The 21,236-nt window shown below is 44.9% G+C and overlaps 1 protein-coding gene across 2 annotated transcripts; it reads left to right on the forward strand.

The window, feature by feature from the left end:
- Positions 1 to 1,919: 1,919 nt before the first annotated feature.
- On the forward strand, positions 1,920 to 19,286 carry TMEM268 (transmembrane protein 268). Of its 2 annotated transcripts, XM_073314234.1 has the most exons (9): positions 1,920 to 2,945; positions 5,907 to 6,236; positions 7,853 to 7,962; positions 11,342 to 11,449; positions 12,837 to 12,986; positions 13,693 to 13,803; positions 15,752 to 15,832; positions 17,575 to 17,751; positions 18,816 to 19,286. In XM_073314234.1, the coding sequence occupies exons 2-9, from the start codon at positions 6,095 to 6,097 to the stop codon at positions 18,993 to 18,995; spliced, it is 1,059 nt and encodes a 352-aa protein (XP_073170335.1). In that variant the 5' UTR covers positions 1,920 to 2,945; positions 5,907 to 6,094; the 3' UTR covers positions 18,996 to 19,286. The 2 variants fall into 2 exon arrangements, with proteins under 2 accessions (XP_073170335.1, XP_078705185.1); XM_078849059.1 differs by lacking the exon at positions 1,920 to 2,945 and having other exon boundaries at positions 5,521 to 6,236.
- Positions 19,287 to 21,236: the final 1,950 nt, after the last annotated feature.

The raw sequence follows: 21,236 nt of genomic DNA on the forward strand, positions 1-21,236 counted from the left end.
GTAGCTAATCAGAAAGTAAGCAGCCACAGAGATGCAATGTCATTTTTATTACCCCCATCTGTGGTTTGCCACAGGCTGTTTTTAATAACCTGCTTACAGTAGCCTTTCTAAACTCTGTGCCCCTGTTTTATTGCTATGCCTGGATCCTTATCTGGGGGAGAAGAGAAGGCAGATGCAGTTACTCGTTCTGATGCAATTGCACCCTGAGCTTTGCCTACCTGTGTCTGTAGAGGGGAGATGATACTGCGTGCTAATGACAACAGAGAGGCAGTCTGCAGTGGTCAATGTAATAAGCCCCCCTGCAGATGAGCGGCTATAAAGTCAAAGCTGCTCCAGTGTTTCAGAGAACACGTTGCCTAGTAATGGTCAGAGTAAACCGAGCTAGAGAAATTCCAGGCTACGAGAGAATCACAGGGGGCGCAGGCACAGTAAGTGGAGCTCATCCTTTTTTTATTTTAGTCACCATTCATGAGTATAAAGAAGTGTGCTACAATCCTGGATTAGATCTGTCTCATGCCTCCCCAGAACCACTTGCGTTTGCTTGCTTCTGGTGCATCCCAATTCTATGGCAACCTCATGATTACAGACAGTGTAAAATGAACCTTCTCCCTTCCCACTCCACCCCTTTGCTTGGGGGAAGCTGTAATCCTGGTGTTGCATGTTACACAATGGAGAGAAACCTATGGCGTGACTCCCTCTGATTTTATGGCTGATCCCGTCACATTTCTCTGGGAGAAGCTGGGCTGGACGCAGCAGGTAGGGAAATGGTACAGTGTGTGTCCTTTGGGTCAGCTGATTGTGCATCCTGATGTTTTGAATCAGATGTGAGTAGTCCATAACTAGGATCTGATCTAGGCCAGGTCTATGTTACAAACTTTTGCTGGCACAGCTATGCCAGTCAGGGGAACGAAGGGGTGGGTTCCCTGACTGATGTCGCTGTGCTGGCAAAACCCCCTAGAATAGACACAGTTATACTGGTAAGATGGTGCTTTTACCAGGATAATTTATTTTACCTGGGGTGTATGGAAGGGGGACGGGGGACTGAAATAAGCCAACAAAAGCAGTTTTCCTGGTATGTGCTTTGTCCCCACAAGGAGTGCCTTACTGGTGTAGTATACTGGTATTCTATATCAGCTAAAGGCTCCTAATATAGACTTGGCCTTAGACCCACTACCAACCCTACTAAAGTGATTGGGAGTCTTTCCACCCACTACAATGGATCATCCCTAATGCAAAACTAACACATCTTTCCTTGGTCTCTCTGTGCAGCAGTTTATTTGTAAGGGAAGCCAGGAAAATGTCCTAGTTTGATGGTCGATTCTTGTAAACAGCCAATAAATTCCCAGGGCTGGGTATGTATGTCCCCTTCCTCCTATCTACATTTGTCTTTTTGTTTGCATGACCATTTTCTTAGTACTGTATATTACTCCCCAATCTTGAGCAATTGGTGTGAAATCTCTATGTATTTCAGAGAGAGAAGTGTTTGCCACAGCTTTGCTTAATTCCTGCCTTCTGTAACTTGGAAGGGGATATGCATGGCAGCCTTGGCTGTCTTTAAAGAAAACAGCCCGGCCACTGCCATCAGTGTGTATTCACTGGGCTTGTTTCGCAGGGATGAGTGCACAGTTTGGTACCACTCAACAACAGCGTTGTGTGTGTGTATGTGTGTGTGTTTGTGTGTGTGTGTATGTTGTTTGGGGATGACTGATGGGGCAGAGCCTTCAGTGAGAGCAATGAATCAGAACCTTGATCAAACTAGTTATTTCTTATGAGTCAAATATTCTGGTAAAGGAAATGTCATCCTGCTGGAAATGAGCGCAGTCAGTGAAGACAAGTTTCACGGTGCTCAGTGTCAGCAGTCATCTTCTGAAGGCTTTCACTGCAGACTCCAAAGGTGCGGTCCCATTGTTAAAGCTTTGCTTTGGCTAATAAGCCCATGGCAGTTTAGATGATGCAGCCCTGGGGTTTGCAGCTGAGAATACAAGGTGACCCTCATCTTCTTGTTTAAGGGAAAGTGTCCCCTTTGGACCATGCTGACGATCAGCTTCCTGTACCTCCACTAAGCCTGTGAGGTTTAACCCCAGCTCTGAACTCCCCCAGACTTTGAGGTATTTGAAATCCAGAGTCTCTACAGTTGTAACAGATGGGGAAACACTATGTAGGCACTCTATGGGGTTAAAACCACTATATACAACATGCCTAGGGGAAAACTCTCACGCACATGAGCTGTTTTGCAAGTTGGTGCCTGCAATGCAGTATAATGAAAGTGAGAGGCAGGGTGGGGGCGAATATGCTGCTCTGACTTCCGTGGGTTGCACCAGTATATTCATTTGGATCAGGGCAAATGAGGATGATTTATTTCTGCAGCAGCCACACTGTACAATAGCCAACAAGAAAGAGGTCGCCATCCCAAGGTTCAACAGTTTTAAGGCACAAGGGGTACGGTGTTGGACATGCTCATGCAAAAGACAGTAGGAGAGAAGGAAGTGAATGGTGTGAACTCATTGGATACAGAAGACAACACCGAATAGGTGAGCTTTTAGAGGTCTCTTGAAGGACAAGGGGGATGGATTCATAGATTCATAGATATTAAGGTCAGAAGGGACCATTATGATCATCCAGTCTGGATCTTGTTGAACATTAATCTGGATCTTAGCTAAGAACATGAGGTGTCACAAAAGGAACTGCAATAGCCCAGAGTGAGTGAAGGAGACAAAGGGAGTAGTTACACTAGTAGATTGGCAGCACATATGGAATGGGAGGGAGCATAGGAGGAGACAAAGGCAGACTCCCAGAGAACTTTGGAGGTGAAGAGGAGAACCCAAGAAGAGAGGAAGGGAGAGTGGAGTTGGAAGAAGGACCGGGGGAGACAGATCTCCACAGAGGGGCATTGCTTCCACACTAACGGAGAACCCCGTGGAATGAGATGCACGCTAGATAAAAAGGTAATGGGGAAGCTATGGAATCGGCACCCTCTTCCTGGGTAGGAGGGGCTAGCTCCCTGCAGCAGCTCCCCTGATGTCTGTGAACTGCCAGCACGCATTGCATGCTCTGAGCCAGCTGTTCCAGCTGAAGTTTTCTCCAATGGGAAGCTCTTTTCGTGTGACTGACATGTCTAACCCTGCAAATCCCGATTCAGCTGTCGCTTTATATGCCACCAGCATTGATGGCACGTTTAGTTGGTGTACGTTTCTTAACTCTGTGCTGTGGTTTGGTTGTCTCTTGTTCTCCTTTTTCATTGTCCTTCCAGTTTGCCACCAAAGGGTAGGAATTGAGGGCGAGGCCCGGAGGGAGAGTCTTTTGACTTGGGGAGAAGAGTTTATTTCACCCTCAATCAAGGCAAATAGGATGGAGAGTGGTTTATTTTTGTTTGTTCGGTTGGTTTTTTGAGAACAAGAATGTTCCTTATTTGGGCTGGCATCAGGGTGATGTGATCTGGTGGAGAAGGGCTTGGGGGTGTGTGTGTGTGTAAATAGCTGCTGTCAAAATGGAGATATTTCATGGTATTTCCTGCCACAGCAGATCACTCATTTTCTTGAGATTGCACGAATACTCACCCTCCTAAGCGCTCAGTCTGCACAATGCCACTGCTGAATGGGTCAAATTCACACACACCTCTCCTGTTGTGCCAAAATATCAGAGCTTTACTTCTTTAACTGTGAGTTTCCTGTCCTTTGTGGGCTCCTGCTGCAATCATAACGATCTTTTAATGTAGTTTCTGTTGCATCAGTTTCCTGTTTGACTGCACTTTAGCTGATGACTATCATGGATTTATGTGACTGGGTTAAACCTCAGTGACACCAAGGGATGCAAACAGAGCAATCCCGTATCTGATTGTGGCACAGCATTGATAGGCTTTGTGCGGCAGCCCTGCAGCTGCAACACAGGCTCTTGGGAACACAAGACAGGAGAAAAGGGCAGAGAAGTGAAGAGTAATTGTGGAGCATCATCCGTGTTCTAATAAAGATGCAGATGAGCCTCATGCACGCAGGGCAGTTACTGATGCAGGACAAGCCTCAGAACATTCAGATACTCATTTTGGATAAGCACCCACAGTCTAGCTGCTGATTTGAACTATACAAACCTCCTGCATCAGCAACATTTAACTCAAAAGCTCACAAGCACCATGTCACAGTCCAGGGCACCTGTCCCTGTATCCAGCAAGAATGCCTACTTTTAGGGTTCTGGCTCCCAGCCACCAGCTCTCTCGGGCGGACACCCCATCTTGCTTCCTTCTGATTGGGCAGAACTGTTTCCCACCTACACTGTGAGCTCCCCAGCAAGTTAGACTGCCTAAGCAGGCCTGCTTTGCTTTCTCCTCCGAGCCTATAAACAGCATAATTGCCCATAATTATAAAGTACCACACAGCTTTTCTAAGCAAGCGCATTTAGTCTTAAGGTGAAAGCATTACAAAAAAAAACATATTAAAACACTAAAGAAACCTACATGCATGCTAATAATCTTACCAGAGACTACCCCCACCGCCCTGCCCAACCCCAGCAAGGGCTCTGCGGGTGGGGCAATCCTTCAAACCCACCAAGGGGGTTTGCTGTGGTTACAAGTTCCTAACAACATTAACAACATTAACATACTCCCCCCCCCCCGGTATTTCCTAGGAAACCTGATCAACTAAAAATTCATTCGTGTCTGGTACATTGTTTAAATGAGTCCTTTGAAGCTCATAATACGTCCCAGGGTTTACATTGGTCATGTGTCTCTCTTAGCGACATCTACCTCTCACAATAATACATAAACATTTGCATTTTTAATCCAATGTACAGTAGAACCTCAGAGTTACGAACACCTTGGGAATGGAGGTTGTTCGTAGTTCTGAAATGTTCATAACTGAACAAAATGCTATGGCTGTTCTTTCAAAAGTTTACAACTGAACATTAACTTAATACAGCTTTGAAACTTTACTCTGCAGAAGAAAATGCTGCTTTCTCTTTATTTTTTAGTAGTTTACACTTAACAGAGCACTGTACTGAATTTTCTCTTTTGTGTGTGTGTGTGTGTGTGTGTCTCTGCTGCTGTCCAGTTGCGTACGTCCGGTTCCAAATGAGGTGTGTGGTTGACTGGTCAGTTTGTCACTCTGGTGTTCGTAACTCTGAGGTGCTACTGTGCTCCTAAAATCCTTACATTTAATCCAATCAGGTTTGTCTAGGATAATGTCATATCTGACACACACTGTCTCTCTCACAGGGCTGTGTGACTTCTGTTTCTGGAACTGAGAACTGAAATGCACAGGCGAGGGTGCAAATGAGAAAAAAAGTTACCCTGGCATTTCTGACCCAGCACAAAGGTTCCCTGAGGGTGCTGGGTGGAAGTCCTAGTCTGTTTGTCACTCTCTCTTCGCATCTGTAATGTTCCCATCACTGTGTCATCATTTCTTATCTGAATTGGTTTTCTCTTTCTCACACAGTCGTCCATTATGATGCACCTGCTCAGTGTCCAGTATTTATAGTTCAATGACTTGGCTGCTTTAAAACATCAGTAAAGTGTATTCTCACTGGCCCTGATCCTACTCCCATGGAAGAAAATGGCCAAGCTCCCCACTGGCTTCAACAGGCTCAGGATAGGCCCATTTGTGGATTAATTGCCTACAAAATGTGCATGATCATGTTTAATTAAAGGACAGTCTTCCCCATGGGCAAAGAGGGCTGTTGCCTCATAGACGGGAGGTGTGGATGCCTGGCACCCATGCCTGCAGCAGCATACATAAACATGGGGATGACATGGGTATGCTTTATCCATGAGGACTCTGGAGCTGACCCAAGAGTACTCCATTAATCATTTGGGCATAGTCCATCAGGAGCAGAGTCCACAGTGCTCCTAAGAGCTTGTATGCTGCTGTGCTACAAGGTCTTTTTGTGCAAGATGGTGTCATTTCTCTTCCCCCTTGCAGGCAAGATTGTGACTCCCTTGCTCAAATCAAGTCATATATTACATCGCAAGCAAATCAATGGGACTTTTCTTCAGTGTGAATAAGAGTATCACAGTCCAGTCCACAGCAAGGAGAACAGTCTTTAACTGGGTGTTTCTATGCTGTAAAAGAGGAAAGGGGAAGAATTATGAATATAGAGTGTTGGATTTATGACTGCAGGAGATAGCGGTCCGCATGAAGCCCGTTTCTTCACCATGGCCTGTGAAAGCCAAGCAGATGGAGCTGAGAAACAAAGTCCCATCTCCTACTGTGGGACCCATGCAGGTGAAAGCTCCCTTCACTGGGTGAAAGGTAAGCAAACAGCTCCAACTATTGATTGCAACGACATTCTGAATCAGGTGGCATTAAATTAAGAGAAATTGCATTTTTTTTTCTTCAGGGCTGCTCATTTTCAACAGAAGGAATATAACCATTATAATAATTAAGCAAAAATAAAGAACACATACCATGGCCAAAAATTACAAAAACGTGGCTAGTAATTTTGGGTAGCCCAAGTTTGGGGAGCCCAGCGTGGTACACTTTAATGAGGCCTACTTCTCAGGAGTGCCCTGCTGAAAATTAGATCCCTTTAAGGCATCACAGTTGGGGCACCCAAAGCCATAAATCGCTTGTGAAGATTTTAGCCTGGATTTGTAAAGCGACTGACAAAGTCTTGCTCTGTTTTTGTTGCTTAACACAACGACACTCCTTTAGAAACGGACTGAAGTCCTGTGCCCAGCTGATACAATCAGAGCACTTCGCTCCTGTAGCACGTTTCATGGATAGATCGCCAAGTGGTTGCCCTGTGCAGATCCAGCTGCAGGATCAGGGCCCAAGGTTTCAAAGTGATTTTGAAAGACATCAGTGGGAGCTGCAGGTGCTCAGCTCATCTGGAAATGAAGCCATGTAAACATTTTGAAAAAGGGTCTGTTCATTCTGAGCGTCTCCGTTTCTGGTTTGCCCAGTTTGAGACACCTAGTAGCTAATGCCTGATCGGCAGAGGTGCTGAGCACTCACAGCTCCCACGGGCGTCAACTGAAGTTGCAGGATGCTCAGCACCTTTGAAAATCACTGGGGGCTAAAGCTGGGCACCCAGAATTATTAGACTTTGTCCTGAGTAACTTGCCTAAGGTCACGGAGTGGGTGAGCGGCAGGGCGGAGAATAGAACCCAGGCTTGCCGACTCCTGCTCCTGGCTTTCTGATGATGTAGTTCATCTCAGCAAACATATAGAACATTGTTTCATTCACATACCCTTGAAATATGCCTATTCCACGGATTTTAATCTGAATGGGCCACACCTTTGTGTGAGAAGGAATTTAGCTTCCTTGTTGTTAGCCAACACAGGGAAACCTCGGGTGGGGCAGAGCTGGTGCAGAGGGTGGGGCAAGGTGTGCCATGGGTAGGAGTGAGTGGGGTAGAGTCTACGGTGTTCTGCCTTGTCCTCTGCCAAGACAGCAGTGCCTTAAACCCAGTTTCTCAAAGGTATTTAGGCACCTAGATACCATTGAAATCAATGGGAGTTAGGCTCCTAAGTACTTTCAAGGAGCTGGGCCTTAAAGTCATTTGTCACGGATCTTCACAGCTGTTTTGAGTGGGTTGAACCCATTGTCTCATCACCCACTGGACTGGCATATGATCCCTTCCCAGGTCAGGTCACATCCTCTTTGGGCACGTGTAGGATTTGGTCTCCTTACCTTTCAACCCTTGATCCCTCCAATACAGCCTGAAGGCTGCGCAGCTCTTCATGTTGTGATTTTCTTCGAAATGATAGAGGAAGAATTCAGAGTCCGTCACATGCTGAGAGCTTCTCAGCACAATCTGCCACTTCCTCAATTTGCAAGCCCACTTCAGCGCTCAAGAGGAAAACACACCACAGACCAGTCCCTTTTGATCACACTCAGCCTTCTCCTCCGATTCCTTTTGCAGAGTTCCACAATGGCCAAGTGCTTATGGTTCTCACTGCTAGCAATACCTGCTCTTCCACCTTCTTTGATCTGGAGCTTTGTGCAGAGAAACTGAAGACCTTTGGAATTCAGGTTAGCTCCTCACTGGGAACCTGGCTACTTGATGGCTTACTGGGGTGATGGGTATTCTGATGCCTGTGTCACTTGCCCTTGTTACAAGAAATCAGGGTCTACTTCATATCTGTCACGCAGAAGTATAGATGGCCTATAGAAAGAGGGCTATCACTTACACCTGGGCACTCCTAGTGACTTCAGTTGTCTTTTGTGTGTGTCACAAGTCGATATCTAAATTATTCGGCCATCTAAGTGCTGCATCACTGAGGGTAGCAAGGTGTTGCAGCTCACACTCCAGTCTTCTAATTGTGCACTCCTCTACATTTGACTGTCTGCATCACTGGCCTGCAGTCATGTTGGCTTAGCCCAGGAGTGGGCAAACTATGGCCCGGAGGCTGCATCTGGCCCTTCAGACATTTTAATCCAGCCTTTGAACTCCTGCCAGGGAATGGGGTCAGGAGCTTGCTCTATGCGGCTCCCCTCTGCATGCTGCCCCCACCCCAAGCACCGCCCCCGCAGCTCCTACTGGCCAGGAAACGGGACCAATGGGAGCTACAGGGGCAGCGCCAGTGAACGGGGCAGCGTGCAGAGCCTCCTGGCCATGCCTCCGTGTAGGAGCCAGACGAGGGACATGCCGCTACTTCTGGAAGCTGCTTGAGGTAAGCGCCGCCTGGAGCCTGCACCCCTGACCTCCTCCCACACCCCAGCCCTGATCCCTCTCCTGCCATCTGAACCCCTTGGTCCCACCCTCCTGCACCCCAATGCCCACATCCCTGGCCAGATTCCTCACACACTCCCGCACCCAACCCCCAATTTCGTGAGCATTCATGGCCCACCATACAATTTTCCTATCCAGATGTGGCCTTTGGGCCAAAAAGTTTGCCCACCCCTGGCTTAGCCCAATCGTCACAACTTATTACCTTCAGAGAGGTTGGGTGTGTATAAATTTCAGCTGCGTCTGAGAAAGCGATATTACAAAGTACAATGATAGTGCTTTGAGATCCTCTGGTGATAAGTGCTCTGTATAACTCAGGGCTTGTCTACATGCGGAGTTGAGTCAGTTGAATGGCTGTGATTTTAAACGAGTGCATATAAACAAGCCCTGCAGCTCATAACAATCAATTTGCAGACACCTAGAAGATAATAAGGTGTTAAGTAACAGTCAGCACAGATTTGTAAGAACACCTTTCTTTGACAGGGTAACAAGTTTTGTGGATAGTGGGGAAGCGGTAGATGTGGTATATCTTGACTTTAGTAAGGCTTTTGATACTGTCTTGCATGATCTTCTCATAAACAAATTAGGGAAATGCAACCTAGATGGAGCTACTACAAGGTGGGTGCAAAACTGGTTGGAAAACTGTTCCCAGAGAGTAGTTATCCGTGGTTCACAGTCAAACTGGAAGGGCATAATGAGTGGGGTCCCACAGAGATCAGTTCTGGGTCTGGTTCTGTTCAATATCTTCATCAATGATTTAGACAATGGCATAGAGAGTACACTTATAAAGTTTGTGGATGATACCAAGCTGGGAGGGGTTGCAAGTGCTTTGGAGGGTAGGATTAAAATTCAAAATGATCTGGACAAACTGGAGAAATGGTCTGAAGTAAGTAGGATGAAATTCAATAAGGACAAATGCAAAGTACTTCACTTAGGAGGAACAATCAGTTACACACATACAAAATGGGAAGGAGTATTGTGGAAAGGGATCTGGAGGTCATAGTGGATCACAAGCTAAATATGAGTTAACAATGTAACGCTGTTGCGAAAAAAAAAAGCAAACATCATTCTGGGATGTATTAATAGGAGTGTTGTAAGCAGACACGAGAAGTAATTCTTCTGCTCTACTCCACTCTGATTAGGCCTCAGCTGCAGTATTGTGTCCAGTTCTGGGCGCCACATTTCAGGAAGGATGTGGACACATTGGAGAAATTCCAGAGAAGAGCAACAAAAATGAATAAAGGTCGAGAAAACATGAACTATGAGGGAAGATTGAAAAAATTGGGTTGGTTTAGTCTGGAAAAGAGAAGACAGAGAGGGGACATGATAACAGTTTTCAAGTTCATAAAAGGTTGTTACAAGGAGGAGGGAGAAAAATTGTTCTCCTTAAGCTCTGATGCTAGGACAAGCAGCAACGGGCTTAAATTGCAGCAAGGGAGGTTTAGGTTGGACATTAGGAAAAACTTTCTAAGTGTCAGAGTGGTTAAGCACTGGAATAAATTGCCTAGGGAAGTTGTGGAATCTCCATCATTGGAGATTTTAAAGAGCAGGTTAGAGAAACACCTGTCAGGGATGGCCTAGATAATACTTAGTCCTGCCATGAGTGCAGGGGACTGGACTAGATGACCTCTCGAGGTCCCTTCCAGTCCTACGATTCTTTGGTTCTCTAGTCTGTTTCACTAAAAGACCTGATCTTAGCACTAAAAGATCCAATCTTGCTCGCACTGAAGTCAATGGTCAAACTCCCAGTGGCTCAAATGGGAGCAAGGATGGGCCTGTTGTTAGTGGAGAGAGACTTGAGTAACATGCTTGCCCATGGTCAGTGAGCAGTTAGACAAACCATTCATTGTGCTAAAGACAGAAAGGGATGGAGCAGAGCTGGAGGTATCTGTGATGGACACAGCATTGCAAACTGTCACCTTTAAATATGATCTTGGTCTGACATGAATTCCCATGATGGGTTCTTTTGCAGTTTCATATCAATACAGTGATTCTGCCTCACAAAGAGTTTCACTGCTTTCAGGGCAAACTAGGCTGACTGCATGAGCAGGGCAATGAATTATACACTATTACTTAACACTCAGTCCTTGTTCACACACACTCTCTCTTTAGTTAAATGGGTGCAGACCCTTGTGTGGACTCTCTTATTTCAGTTTAAAAGGGGCTTATTTCAGTTTGGCTGAAACCTGTTCCTTATGGACTTCAGCTAAACCAAAAGGTTTGATTAAACCAATATAAGTATGTTCAGACAGCCTTTTGCACGGATTTAACTAAGTTGGTTTAAAATCCCATCAGTTAAATTTCTGCAACTGGTGCAACTCTGCAGGTAGATGTATCCTTAGTTATACAGAAAGCAGCTTTCAACTGTGGATCTCAAAGCACTTTACAAAGGTTGGTGGTATTATTTACAAATGGGGAAACTGAGGCACAAATAGGTTTTGAGGGCAGATTTTTATCTCTGTTATACCAGTATAAATGAGATCAGAATTTGGGCCAATGTCCCTTGTTTGGAAGCAGAGTCTGGGACATAGGCCAATCCTATCGAATCTCCAATCTCATAATCTAATAATGTGAAATGCCAGCCTAGCTCTTGGCTATTGCCATTCAGCTCGCCTTCTGATTGTTCTTAGAGATCTGCATGAAAAAGTGAGTGGGATTTGTTTGTTTTTGGTTTCTGAACAGATGACAATGGATCAGTGGAGGAACTTAATTCAAAACGCCATTCTGGAACCTGAAGTAAGAAGATACATGTTCTACAACTCCAGAGCTTTTGGGATAGCCATTGCTGTGGTAAGCATCACGGCCCCTCATTCAGGTTAATTGGTATTAGGGTGACCAGATGTCCTGATTTTATAGGGACAGTCCTAATATTTGGGGCTTTTTCTTATATAGGTTCATAATATCTCCACCCCCGTCCCGATTTTTCACACTTGCTTTCTGGTCACCCTAATTGGTACGTGCCATTACTGATATACAATGAAAATTGCCTTGGGGATTTTCATAGGAGCCTAAGGGAGTTAGGTGCCATTTCAATGGGAGTTTGGAGAAGGGAATGAATTTTCAAAGGCACAAATGGGAGTTAAGTGTCCACCCCTCATTGACTTTCAGTGGGAGTTGAGCACCTAACTCCCTGAGGCCCCTTTGAAAATTCCATCTTGCAGAGATTGCTGTATAATGAGGCAGGTATGCACACGGCCCACTTTTCAGGAGTCCCACCAAAGGCAGCCAGTTAGCAAAGCTTTCGCTGTGGTGGCTTTAATGGGGATGGAACTCATTTACCAGAAGCATCTGCCTCATCCCATCCTTCTCAGCTCTCAAACATCATCCGAAAACACTCTGGACCTCATCTCATTTACCCTAAGGTCTTCACACTTCTCTGGCAGGCCCAAGGAGTCTTAAAATGGGACTAAATTATATTTTCACCATCTTTCAGGCCCCTTCTCATGAACAGGGTGGAGTGGCCCTTGTGTAAATAAAAATCAAGTGCTCCTTTCTCAGAGGTATTTTTTTAATGTCAGCCATTGTATTTTCGCTAATGCTGCAGTGTTTAGATTTTTAATATTTTTCTGTTTGGTATTATTGATCTATCTACCCCATATAACATTGTACCACACTGTATCATACCTACCTTTCAGTCCATCTCTAATCTATACGTTCCATCAGGCAACATCCTGTCTTAAGATACTACTCCAAGGTATCCCCAAATGAATACGACTCTGCTCTGCCTTCATTAGTCCCTCGAGTGGTCCCTTGAGGCAGGTGCCACTGTACATTGTTTTTGCATTATTGTATTTTAATTTTCTTGGCAGTACCCTTCGTGCTTTGGTGTGGGAACTTTATAAACACAGTGACTATAAGAAGTATTATTTTCAATACACCTTGGGGAATCCGTTTCTTACTAGAAATGGAGGAACTTGGTTGAAATCCTAAGTATGAAACACCACCAAGAATTCATCTACTGTCTTTGATGATCAGGAGCTCATTTAATCCCGACTCTCATTCTAGACCTCTCTCCCCCATGTTTCTTATTAGAAGGACCTTTTGTCCATTAACCCTCTGAAAATCCCTGGTAATTTATCTAATTTATGAGAAGGGAACTTTCTTGTTCTCTTGACCTTTCTTCTGCTTTCGCTATTTTTGTGAGTATTGTTTTCTGAGTCTCTCTGGGTCTTTTCAGATTTTCTACATCTCAATCTGGGCAAATATTTACTCCACCATGCAGCTGTATTCCTTTGGGTGCCACTGGGAAGTCAGCATTCTGGTGACGTTGGCTGCCATAGCACTCACTATAGTTGTTATATTGATTATTGACCAACATCAAAGGAAGGTAAGGAGAAATTTCTCACTTGTTCCATTATGTAACAACGTATTTCTTTCCAAGCAAACAGTTAGGGAACAAGGTAATTGTCTAAAAGTATTTGAAGAGCATAATTGCCAAGAAGGGACGAAATATTTTAGAATGGGCACAGTATAATAGAATAACCAATGGGGTGCCAAGATAAAGTTAGGCTGCATATTAGAAAAAATAAAAGCCCTAGGGCTTGATCCATAGCCCACTGAAGTCAATGAGAACCTTACAGAGACTAGGATGGACTTTGGATCAAGTGCTGAATGATGAGAGCTATAGATTTAATCTTCCAAAGAAAGAAGTGGAAGCTCCATTGTTTGAAATATTGAAACCTAGACTGGAAGATATACAGGACTGTCTGAGATAATCCTGAACTGACTGGTGCGGGAAGGAACAGGAACAATGATTTTACAAGTCATTTCCCTCTCCATCTTCTGGGATTATATCACATTTTGTGGTGGGAGCGCTGGTTGAATAGACCTGGTATGTAAACTTGCTTCAATGGCAGCAGAGTTAGGCCAGAGCTGAGTGCCTCTGAAAAGACTACCTGAAATGGATAGTTTCTCTCATTGCTTTGTTTTCAGGGACTTAGGACCATCAGAGTCACCGACTCTTTACAATTCCTGGTTGCAGGCTGGCCTGGAAAGTCACCGTGGGACATGCTAACATCTTTGTTATTTAACAGATACATGTGAATACTGATGTGAGGCTGGCAGCCGCCAATGAAGTCTTCATGAAGCACAACTTACTTCTGGGGGTTGCAGATGCCATGGACAGGCACCAGAATGTTCTACAGGTATCCTTTCTGGGTGAGACAATTTCCCCTCATTGCTGGTGCTTGCAGATAAGGAGGTATTTATCATCAGTCTCCTCATCAAAAAGGTTCTCCAGAGGTTTTTTTTTCATATCTAGGGACTGATCCACTGAAGATAATGACTCCAACTGAGTTCAGTGGGCTTCTTTATTATTTGTTGAGTGCCAGCAGGGCACTCAGGGTTATACAAATATAAAGGAACATGTGGTCCCTGCCCCTAGAGCTTACATTCTGTGTTGCAAAGACAAACTCATTAAGGCACCAAATACACCATTTTCACAGGTACCTCCTGACTCTGCATGCCCTACTTTAGACACTTTAAAGGGGCCTGATTTTAAGAGGATGAGTGCTCAGTGCTTTCAGAAAATTGGGCCTCTTTAAGACATCTCAAATTGCCCCCCACCCGCAACATAGAGGGACACCAAATTAGTAGGTACTTCTAAAAATTTAGGCCCAGAGGACCAAATGAAAATGAGTCTCAGACCCTACTTTTTAAAGAGAACTTTTGTGGATTATTGCACAAGAGCTTAGAAGACATGCAGTTGAAGAAGGGGGTTGAAGAAGGGGACAAGAAAACAGAGACTGTCCTCCGAGCATAAGAGGCAGCATGGGAGAAGGCACAATGATTAGAAATGGAGAGGAAACCAAGAGCTGATAGGGGAGTAGGAAGAAATTAGGAGAGATGCAAGCAGGAGGGGAGTTATGCGAAGTCTTGAAGGTGAGGGTGACACACTTGAGAATTTGAACTAGATGTCTGGACAAACCTGGCTACACCGCTAACTAATCAGGGTGGCTAATGGAATAGGCTCTGGGCTCCATGCATGTGTGCTGGGCTTGTCGGAGAGCAGAACTAGGCCCAAGGATGTATATTTTTATCCGTTTTACTCCAGTGTTTGACTATATCTTTTCTCAGCTTTCATATTGCTTTGGAATTCCCTTGATCATGCAAAGCAAGACTATAGATGTGTAAACCCCCCCCCCCACACCCCCATTGCCCAAAATTGGAGCACCTCATTCTTCCCTCCTCAGGGACTTCGTGGCCACCCCCCCAAGGATCAGTGGGTCCTGGTTTCCGAGTGACTGATGCCTCCATCTAGTGGCTGGGAGCACAAAGCCAGCAACTTCTAGGTTATTAGGTCACAAGTACAGCAAATCAAGGACTACACAAAAATAAACCACAGTTTATTCCCTGGACCAGACAGAGGTCATTTAAAAGAAGGGGAAGGGAACAGGTAAAGGTCTCAGAGAAAAAGGCCCCAGCCACTCCCAGAACAACCACTAAAACTCCCAAACAAGAAATACCCCCATCAGACTCTCCCCACAGACCTGACCAGGGAAGTGGGGCTGAAGCTCAGGTTGTAGGCCTGGTATCCCTGTCTATGCATCCAACCACTCTCATGTCCAGCTGTCCCCATTAGCTGGGCAGTAATGAGGCCTGGCTGACCCCTGGCTCCCAGTGCAGGGGGGCCTACGGGCACTACTGGTTTTTCAGCCCCCCTGGATGTAGCTTCTTGGGCTTAAACTCACCATTGTGGAGGGGAGGCTCTGTTTTGGCCATCTGACCGGGTCAGTCAAAATGGCTGCCTCTCCTGCAGCTGTGGAGAGCAACAACCAGTCTCCTTCCCCTCTGGCTCTCCCTCCCTGGTCACTTGACCCCTCAGAGTGAGCTTCACAGTGCAGGCTCTTTGGGGCCAGAAGTTGGTCACCCCAGTGTGCCAGTCCAGTTCCTAGGTGTGTCCCTCCGGCACAAGCAGATAGGCAATCCCAGTCTTTGCCTGTGGGAGCTGTGCCTTGTCTCCAAAGTCCCCAAACTTGGCAGGCAGTGGGTACAGATAGATACATTGCTAGTTCAAAAGATGGAGCATTAAGGAATTGTATTGGTGTCTGTCCTGTAAAATGCTCCTTCCTTAACGTTCTCCACCATCGTCAGCTTTGCTTTGTCCATTTCAATTTGGAGCAGTGTCTTCACTCCTTAGCAGGCTATATTACAGAACTGAAGAGAAACCACCAGGTAAGTGATGCTTGGAGCAATCTGAGCTGACTGTGCTACATACAACCTCTAGAATTCGGAATAAATGAGGGGTATAGTGCATGGGACAAGTTCCCAAGTATACTCTGGTTGCCTTACCCCGCTCTAGTAACACAAAACAGCCAGAAACATGGCTTCACCAGCCAGCTGAGCTGGGTTTGTGGCTGCTTTGCATCATTGGAACAGCCCAAAGACGCCAGTATGGTGGTGAATTGAGCTCTGTGTGTTGATCTGAAAGTGAATCTAATACAAATAAAAAGGATCACCTGTTTGAATTTCCTTGTGATCAGGCCCCTGTTGTAAATTTCTTCATCTAGGGCCAGATTTTTAGAAATGCATGTCGCAAATCAATGGTATGCATCCATGTCCAGTTCACGTGCAATTTGGTGCACACATTTCTATAAATCTGTCCCTTGATAATGAAACATAACAATTTCATGAAAGAAAATGCAGAAGAATCAGGGCCAGATTTTGATACCTGTACTCACATTGAGTAGTACCTAACTTCCTGAGCCGTGTGACTGAAATCAATGGGACAGCTCAAGGAGTAAGAGACGAGGCTGTTTGACTGAAGTTATATAATCTAATCCCTTCAAAAACTGCTCTAGCTCTTCTCCACTAGGACGTGCACGAATGTGTAAATTCCACCCTGTAGTGTCATGACTGGTAATGAGCCCAGGTTCCAGTGTGTGGTTCAAATCCCCACTCCTATAATTCTCTGAAATCTGAAGAAGGCCCTTTGCAGAAGTGATGGATACAGCAATGGGTGGAATGCAACAAGCAAACTGAACAACCTAACAGGCATGGCACATTTCAGACAAAAGCATGATTATTTATTATTTGTGTAGGGCTGGACCGTGAATGTCTTGATAGTGTGCAGTTACTCACACAAGTAACACAGCTGAAATGGCTGGGTTTATTTGTGTGAGATACTGCTGACCCATGTGAGTATGGGGGTCACAACCTGATCTGTAGTCCTGGCAATATGCTGGGTGCTGTTCAAAATAGAGACCTAGTCCCTCCTGCAGGGAGGTTAAATTCTAGCTAGACACACAGCACGTGTTAGACAAAGTACGCACCACCTGATGAAATGCAGCTCCGTGCTCAAAGCAGTGTGGGTGGCTCTAACATATTTTTAGGCTTGGCAGAATTCAATGTTTATTTTTTAAATAATGTTGACATATACTATGGATCTTTATTTTTAAGCACTTTTTCAATCTCTATCGATTTAAATTTTCACATTTGCAGAAAATTGTGGGGGCAGAGTGTCAGACAATAGAGTAGGCTGGAGGCAGACAATAATTATTTAAGGGCAGGAGGCATGGAGATACAAAAAGGTAAAGCTTGATGACTGTTAGAACATTAATTGTCAACATCGTATGTCAAAGCAGAGAAAGTAAATATCCTTAAATCAGACAGTCATTCTCCAGTGGCATTTTCTGTACTTTGCCTGTTAATAAATTTCTATTAACATTGATGGAAATATTTTTTCATTGGTTTGGGTGTGTGCGCGTGCGTGCAGTGAAATCGACATTCGCCAATAAAAATCGAATCCTTCCAAGCGTACATCTTTTTCATGCCCTTCTTTTCTGGGTGGATAATTGTGGGTAACTGTGCAGCACCAGATCCTATAAATTACCCTTGCCAGGTACTCAGAGAGGAAAGGCAGAAAGACAATGCTGCCCACCTTTGGAGACCCCAAGAGCTCTCCTTGTGTTTTTCAGTCAGCCCTGAGGCACAATCTGGACCAGTTCTGTGTCACTATGGAGACAGTGATCCAGTCGGGTCAGGGGAGAGGAAAGGAGAGTTCGTCTGAAGAGTCACCTCTTCTACCCAATGACAAGAAAGGGACTCTGGCATGCAGTGAACTGCTCCAGCTCATTCCAGAGGGAACTCCAGAGGTAACGTGGAGCTAAGCAGCAAACATTTTCTCTCTGGCTTAGCAAGAAAGCTTCAGTGGGATGGGTTTGATTGACTGTACATTTTTATACGCAGAGCTATTAAGTGAATTTAGTGCTGGTGACAGCCCTGGAACGGAAGCCCTCTAGCTATCTCTAGAACAATATGAGCTGTGGCAAAGCAAGCTTGCCCCCGGCTCCATCCCTGCCAACTTGGCTCAGCCCTGACTCCCTGTCAGGATGAGGTTGTTCAGTCTCCATGGCCCACTTAGTCCTTTGCCTCTCAGCTGGATCTGTCCGCTAATAACAAGTGTGGGGTCTGTTCTGTGAGGCTGACACCAGCATGCTGAATCATTTCACATTGGGCCCAACATGGCTCTTGGATGGTAATAACATTCTATCTCTGCTGACCTGAGCTGTATTTGAAGCAGTGACTTAGCCAGCACTGTATTCCATTACTGTTCCTTTGAGCCATCTAGTAACCTCACTTATATTGCCATTAAGGACAGAGGGCCTGATCCACATTTGCAGTAAGGCAGTGTAAAGGTGTGTACACTTTAAAGTGACTGTAACTTAGACCCCTTTACATAGCCAGAATGGTGTAAATGTAATCAAGAATCAGACCCAGATAAACTTAAGCTTCTGAGTGCAGCCAGGATCCCCTTACTTTACGGGGACTTTCCTCAGTATTTCCAGCCCCTTGTGTTCATCCCATTTTTCATACAAGAAATATAGCTACAAAATGTCTTTGGTGGCTTTTGCACTATCTGCTGTTGTAGGAGCATCTGTTTTGGGGCTGGATCAGGAATAATAAGGAGAAATGCATTAAGAGTTATCATTTAGTATCCAATACATCATCGACTGGGGGGCAAGATGTCTCCTTGGCAGGAGATATTGGCACCAATATCTAAAAGGTCTTTTTCGTCTTTGATTCCTATCATTGCCCCAAGACTTTATCGCCATGGATAAATCACCCTAGAACTCTGTCACCATGGGCACTGTGAAGGTATTGATGTGTGGAGTATAGGTATATGGATCCTCTGATGTTGATCTCATTCTTGTTCCAGGTGATGGCTCAGCAGCTGTTGGTGATCTTCAGTGGCTATTACATCAGACTCTTGATCAGTGGTCAACTCCCTCAGGTCATCATGTTAAGGCATGCAGAACACATGAATATCCCCTGCCTTTGCCAGTTCATAGAGACGAATGTGCTTGACACAGGACACTGTTGGTTCAAGGCCAGGTGACGTGAGGGGCCTGGAATGAGTTGTTGCAATTAATACTGTTCAAATACAGAGGTCCATGGAAGAAGCCAGGGCATAGGGAAGTCCCGGAGAGAGATGCAACTGCATCAGGGATTTGTTTTGACCAATGAGAGGTCAGTAATGAGGTGGACATGACTTTAGTTAAATATTCAAAATCCCATTCAGAGACAATAAAAGAGACAGACACCTAACTGCCTAACTGCCTTCTTGCAGAGGAGCAAAATCTCATGTGAAGAAGTGAATTGGGCTGCTTACAAATGTGCCTTCCTTACTTCTCGTCAGGTCTGTTGGCCGTCCAATACAAATAGTTTCATTTAAGTGTGTTTGTAATGAGCTATCAACTCATGCTGGCAATAGTGCAAGTAAGGATCATGCCTGGATGATACACAGCATATAAAGTTCATATTGTTGAATGTTTAATGCAAGGAACATGGCAAGATCATGGCTAGTTAAGTTTCCTCTTTTATGCTCCACTCATGTTCCTTTCATCATGCATGTGTGATCCTCGCATTTTTCCCAGCATGGGCAAATAACCTGGCTATTGTCTTTATTTTCTTGCACAGACATGCTCTATTTTATTTGGCCCTGGAGATCAGAGCATGACATCTCTCATGCTTGCTCCACCCCAGCAGAAACTCACAAACTCTTAGCATCCCATTTGTTCAGGACTTTTGTTGGTATTTGTTGTTTGCTAGGCATGGACACTGCACTCAGCACTGTACAAAACACAGAAGATGTCACGACCTCTGACCTGGAGAATTGTTAACCTAGGAGCATGATCAGAAACATCCCCCACTCCCTTTTACTCTATCAGGAGTTAGGGGTGATGAACAACTTCCAGAAGGTGCTCAGCATCTCACATTATTAGGCCTTTAAAAAACAGACAACATGAAGCACACTAAAAAATCTAAAGCATAGTTCTTTATTGAGCATCTTTTCTTCAGTTTTGGGACAGTATTTTGGGGCTTTTTTTTGCTATCATTTTAAATGACATGGAAAAGGAATTAGTTTTAAGCAGGAGACCAAAGTGTCTGCTTGTTACCGGGTTAATTTAATAAACAGCAAGTGAACAAAGTGCTTAAATTATACAAGTAATTGCATCCTGGAGTAATAACCGTGACTGGGCAATCAACATACAGGTCAGACGTGGCTCATGCTTTCCATCTGAATAACATTGGACAACTGCAGACTCTGTCAGCTGGTTTCAGCAGGTAAACTTAAGGCTATAGTTCCATGGAGGAATTGATCCAGTACACATGGCAATAGGGATTTACATGACCTCACGACCATGACAGGCTGTATCTGTAAGATTGTAGTAGCTGCCTTAGGCACCCAGACGACCTAGTGACGATCAGGGTATATGGAGCTAGACAGTCAGTTGTAATGACGTGCTCCTGCCCTGTTATTTCTAATTGTAAAGTCCCCTGAATATCTTATTTCTGTTGATGAAACACATTCATTTGTAATTTGCCTCTCCATGGAGGCACTTAAAGATATAATTTAAACCAAGATTCACGCACTCTTTCCTATTACATAGGAACATGGGAATTGCTAGACCACATCAGACTAGTGTGATCCAGCTCAGTATCTTGTCTCTGACAGGGGCCCCTGCCAGACGTTTTTGATGACAGAGCAAGAAAATCCATTGGGAACAATAAAAAGTAACCTGCTCCCAGGAGAAATTCTGTCCTTACCCTCCTCGTTGGTCTATGCCCTGAAATGTGCGGTTTATGTCCCCTATAACTATTTGTTAAGTGTGGATGTTTGCGTTATCCATGTAAGTGTCCAATCCTTTTTTTGAAGCCTTTTTTCTGTAGAGAAATCCTGGTTCCTCTGAAGTTTTTAATAATGACTTCAGTGAGCATTTCACCCCCGGCCTCAATAGTTTCTTGTGGCAGGAAGTTCCACATTGTTCTGAGCAGGCCTTTGTCATGAAACTCTTCCAACAGACCAGCTTATGGTAACAAAATAGAAAATGTTACCTCTGGTTGTCTTGATAGGGCACTTGACTGGGAGTCAGGATATTTCGGTGCTAATACTGGGCGAGCAGCTGACCTCAGGCAAGCCACTTCCTCTCTTCGTATCTGTCTCAGGGTGGCTGGGCCTTTTAAAGGAAGCAGGTTCAGGCCAGAACTGGTGCTCCCAGTTTGGCTGATTAAGAGCATGGGGTGGCACCAGAGGGAGAGTCAGAGAGGTAGGAGGTCCTTGAAGATAGCTGGAAGA

The sequence above is a fragment of the Lepidochelys kempii genome, chromosome 16 (genome assembly GCF_965140285.1).
Source record: "Lepidochelys kempii isolate rLepKem1 chromosome 16, rLepKem1.hap1, whole genome shotgun sequence".
In the NCBI taxonomy this organism is placed as follows: domain Eukaryota; kingdom Metazoa; phylum Chordata; order Testudines; family Cheloniidae; genus Lepidochelys; species Lepidochelys kempii.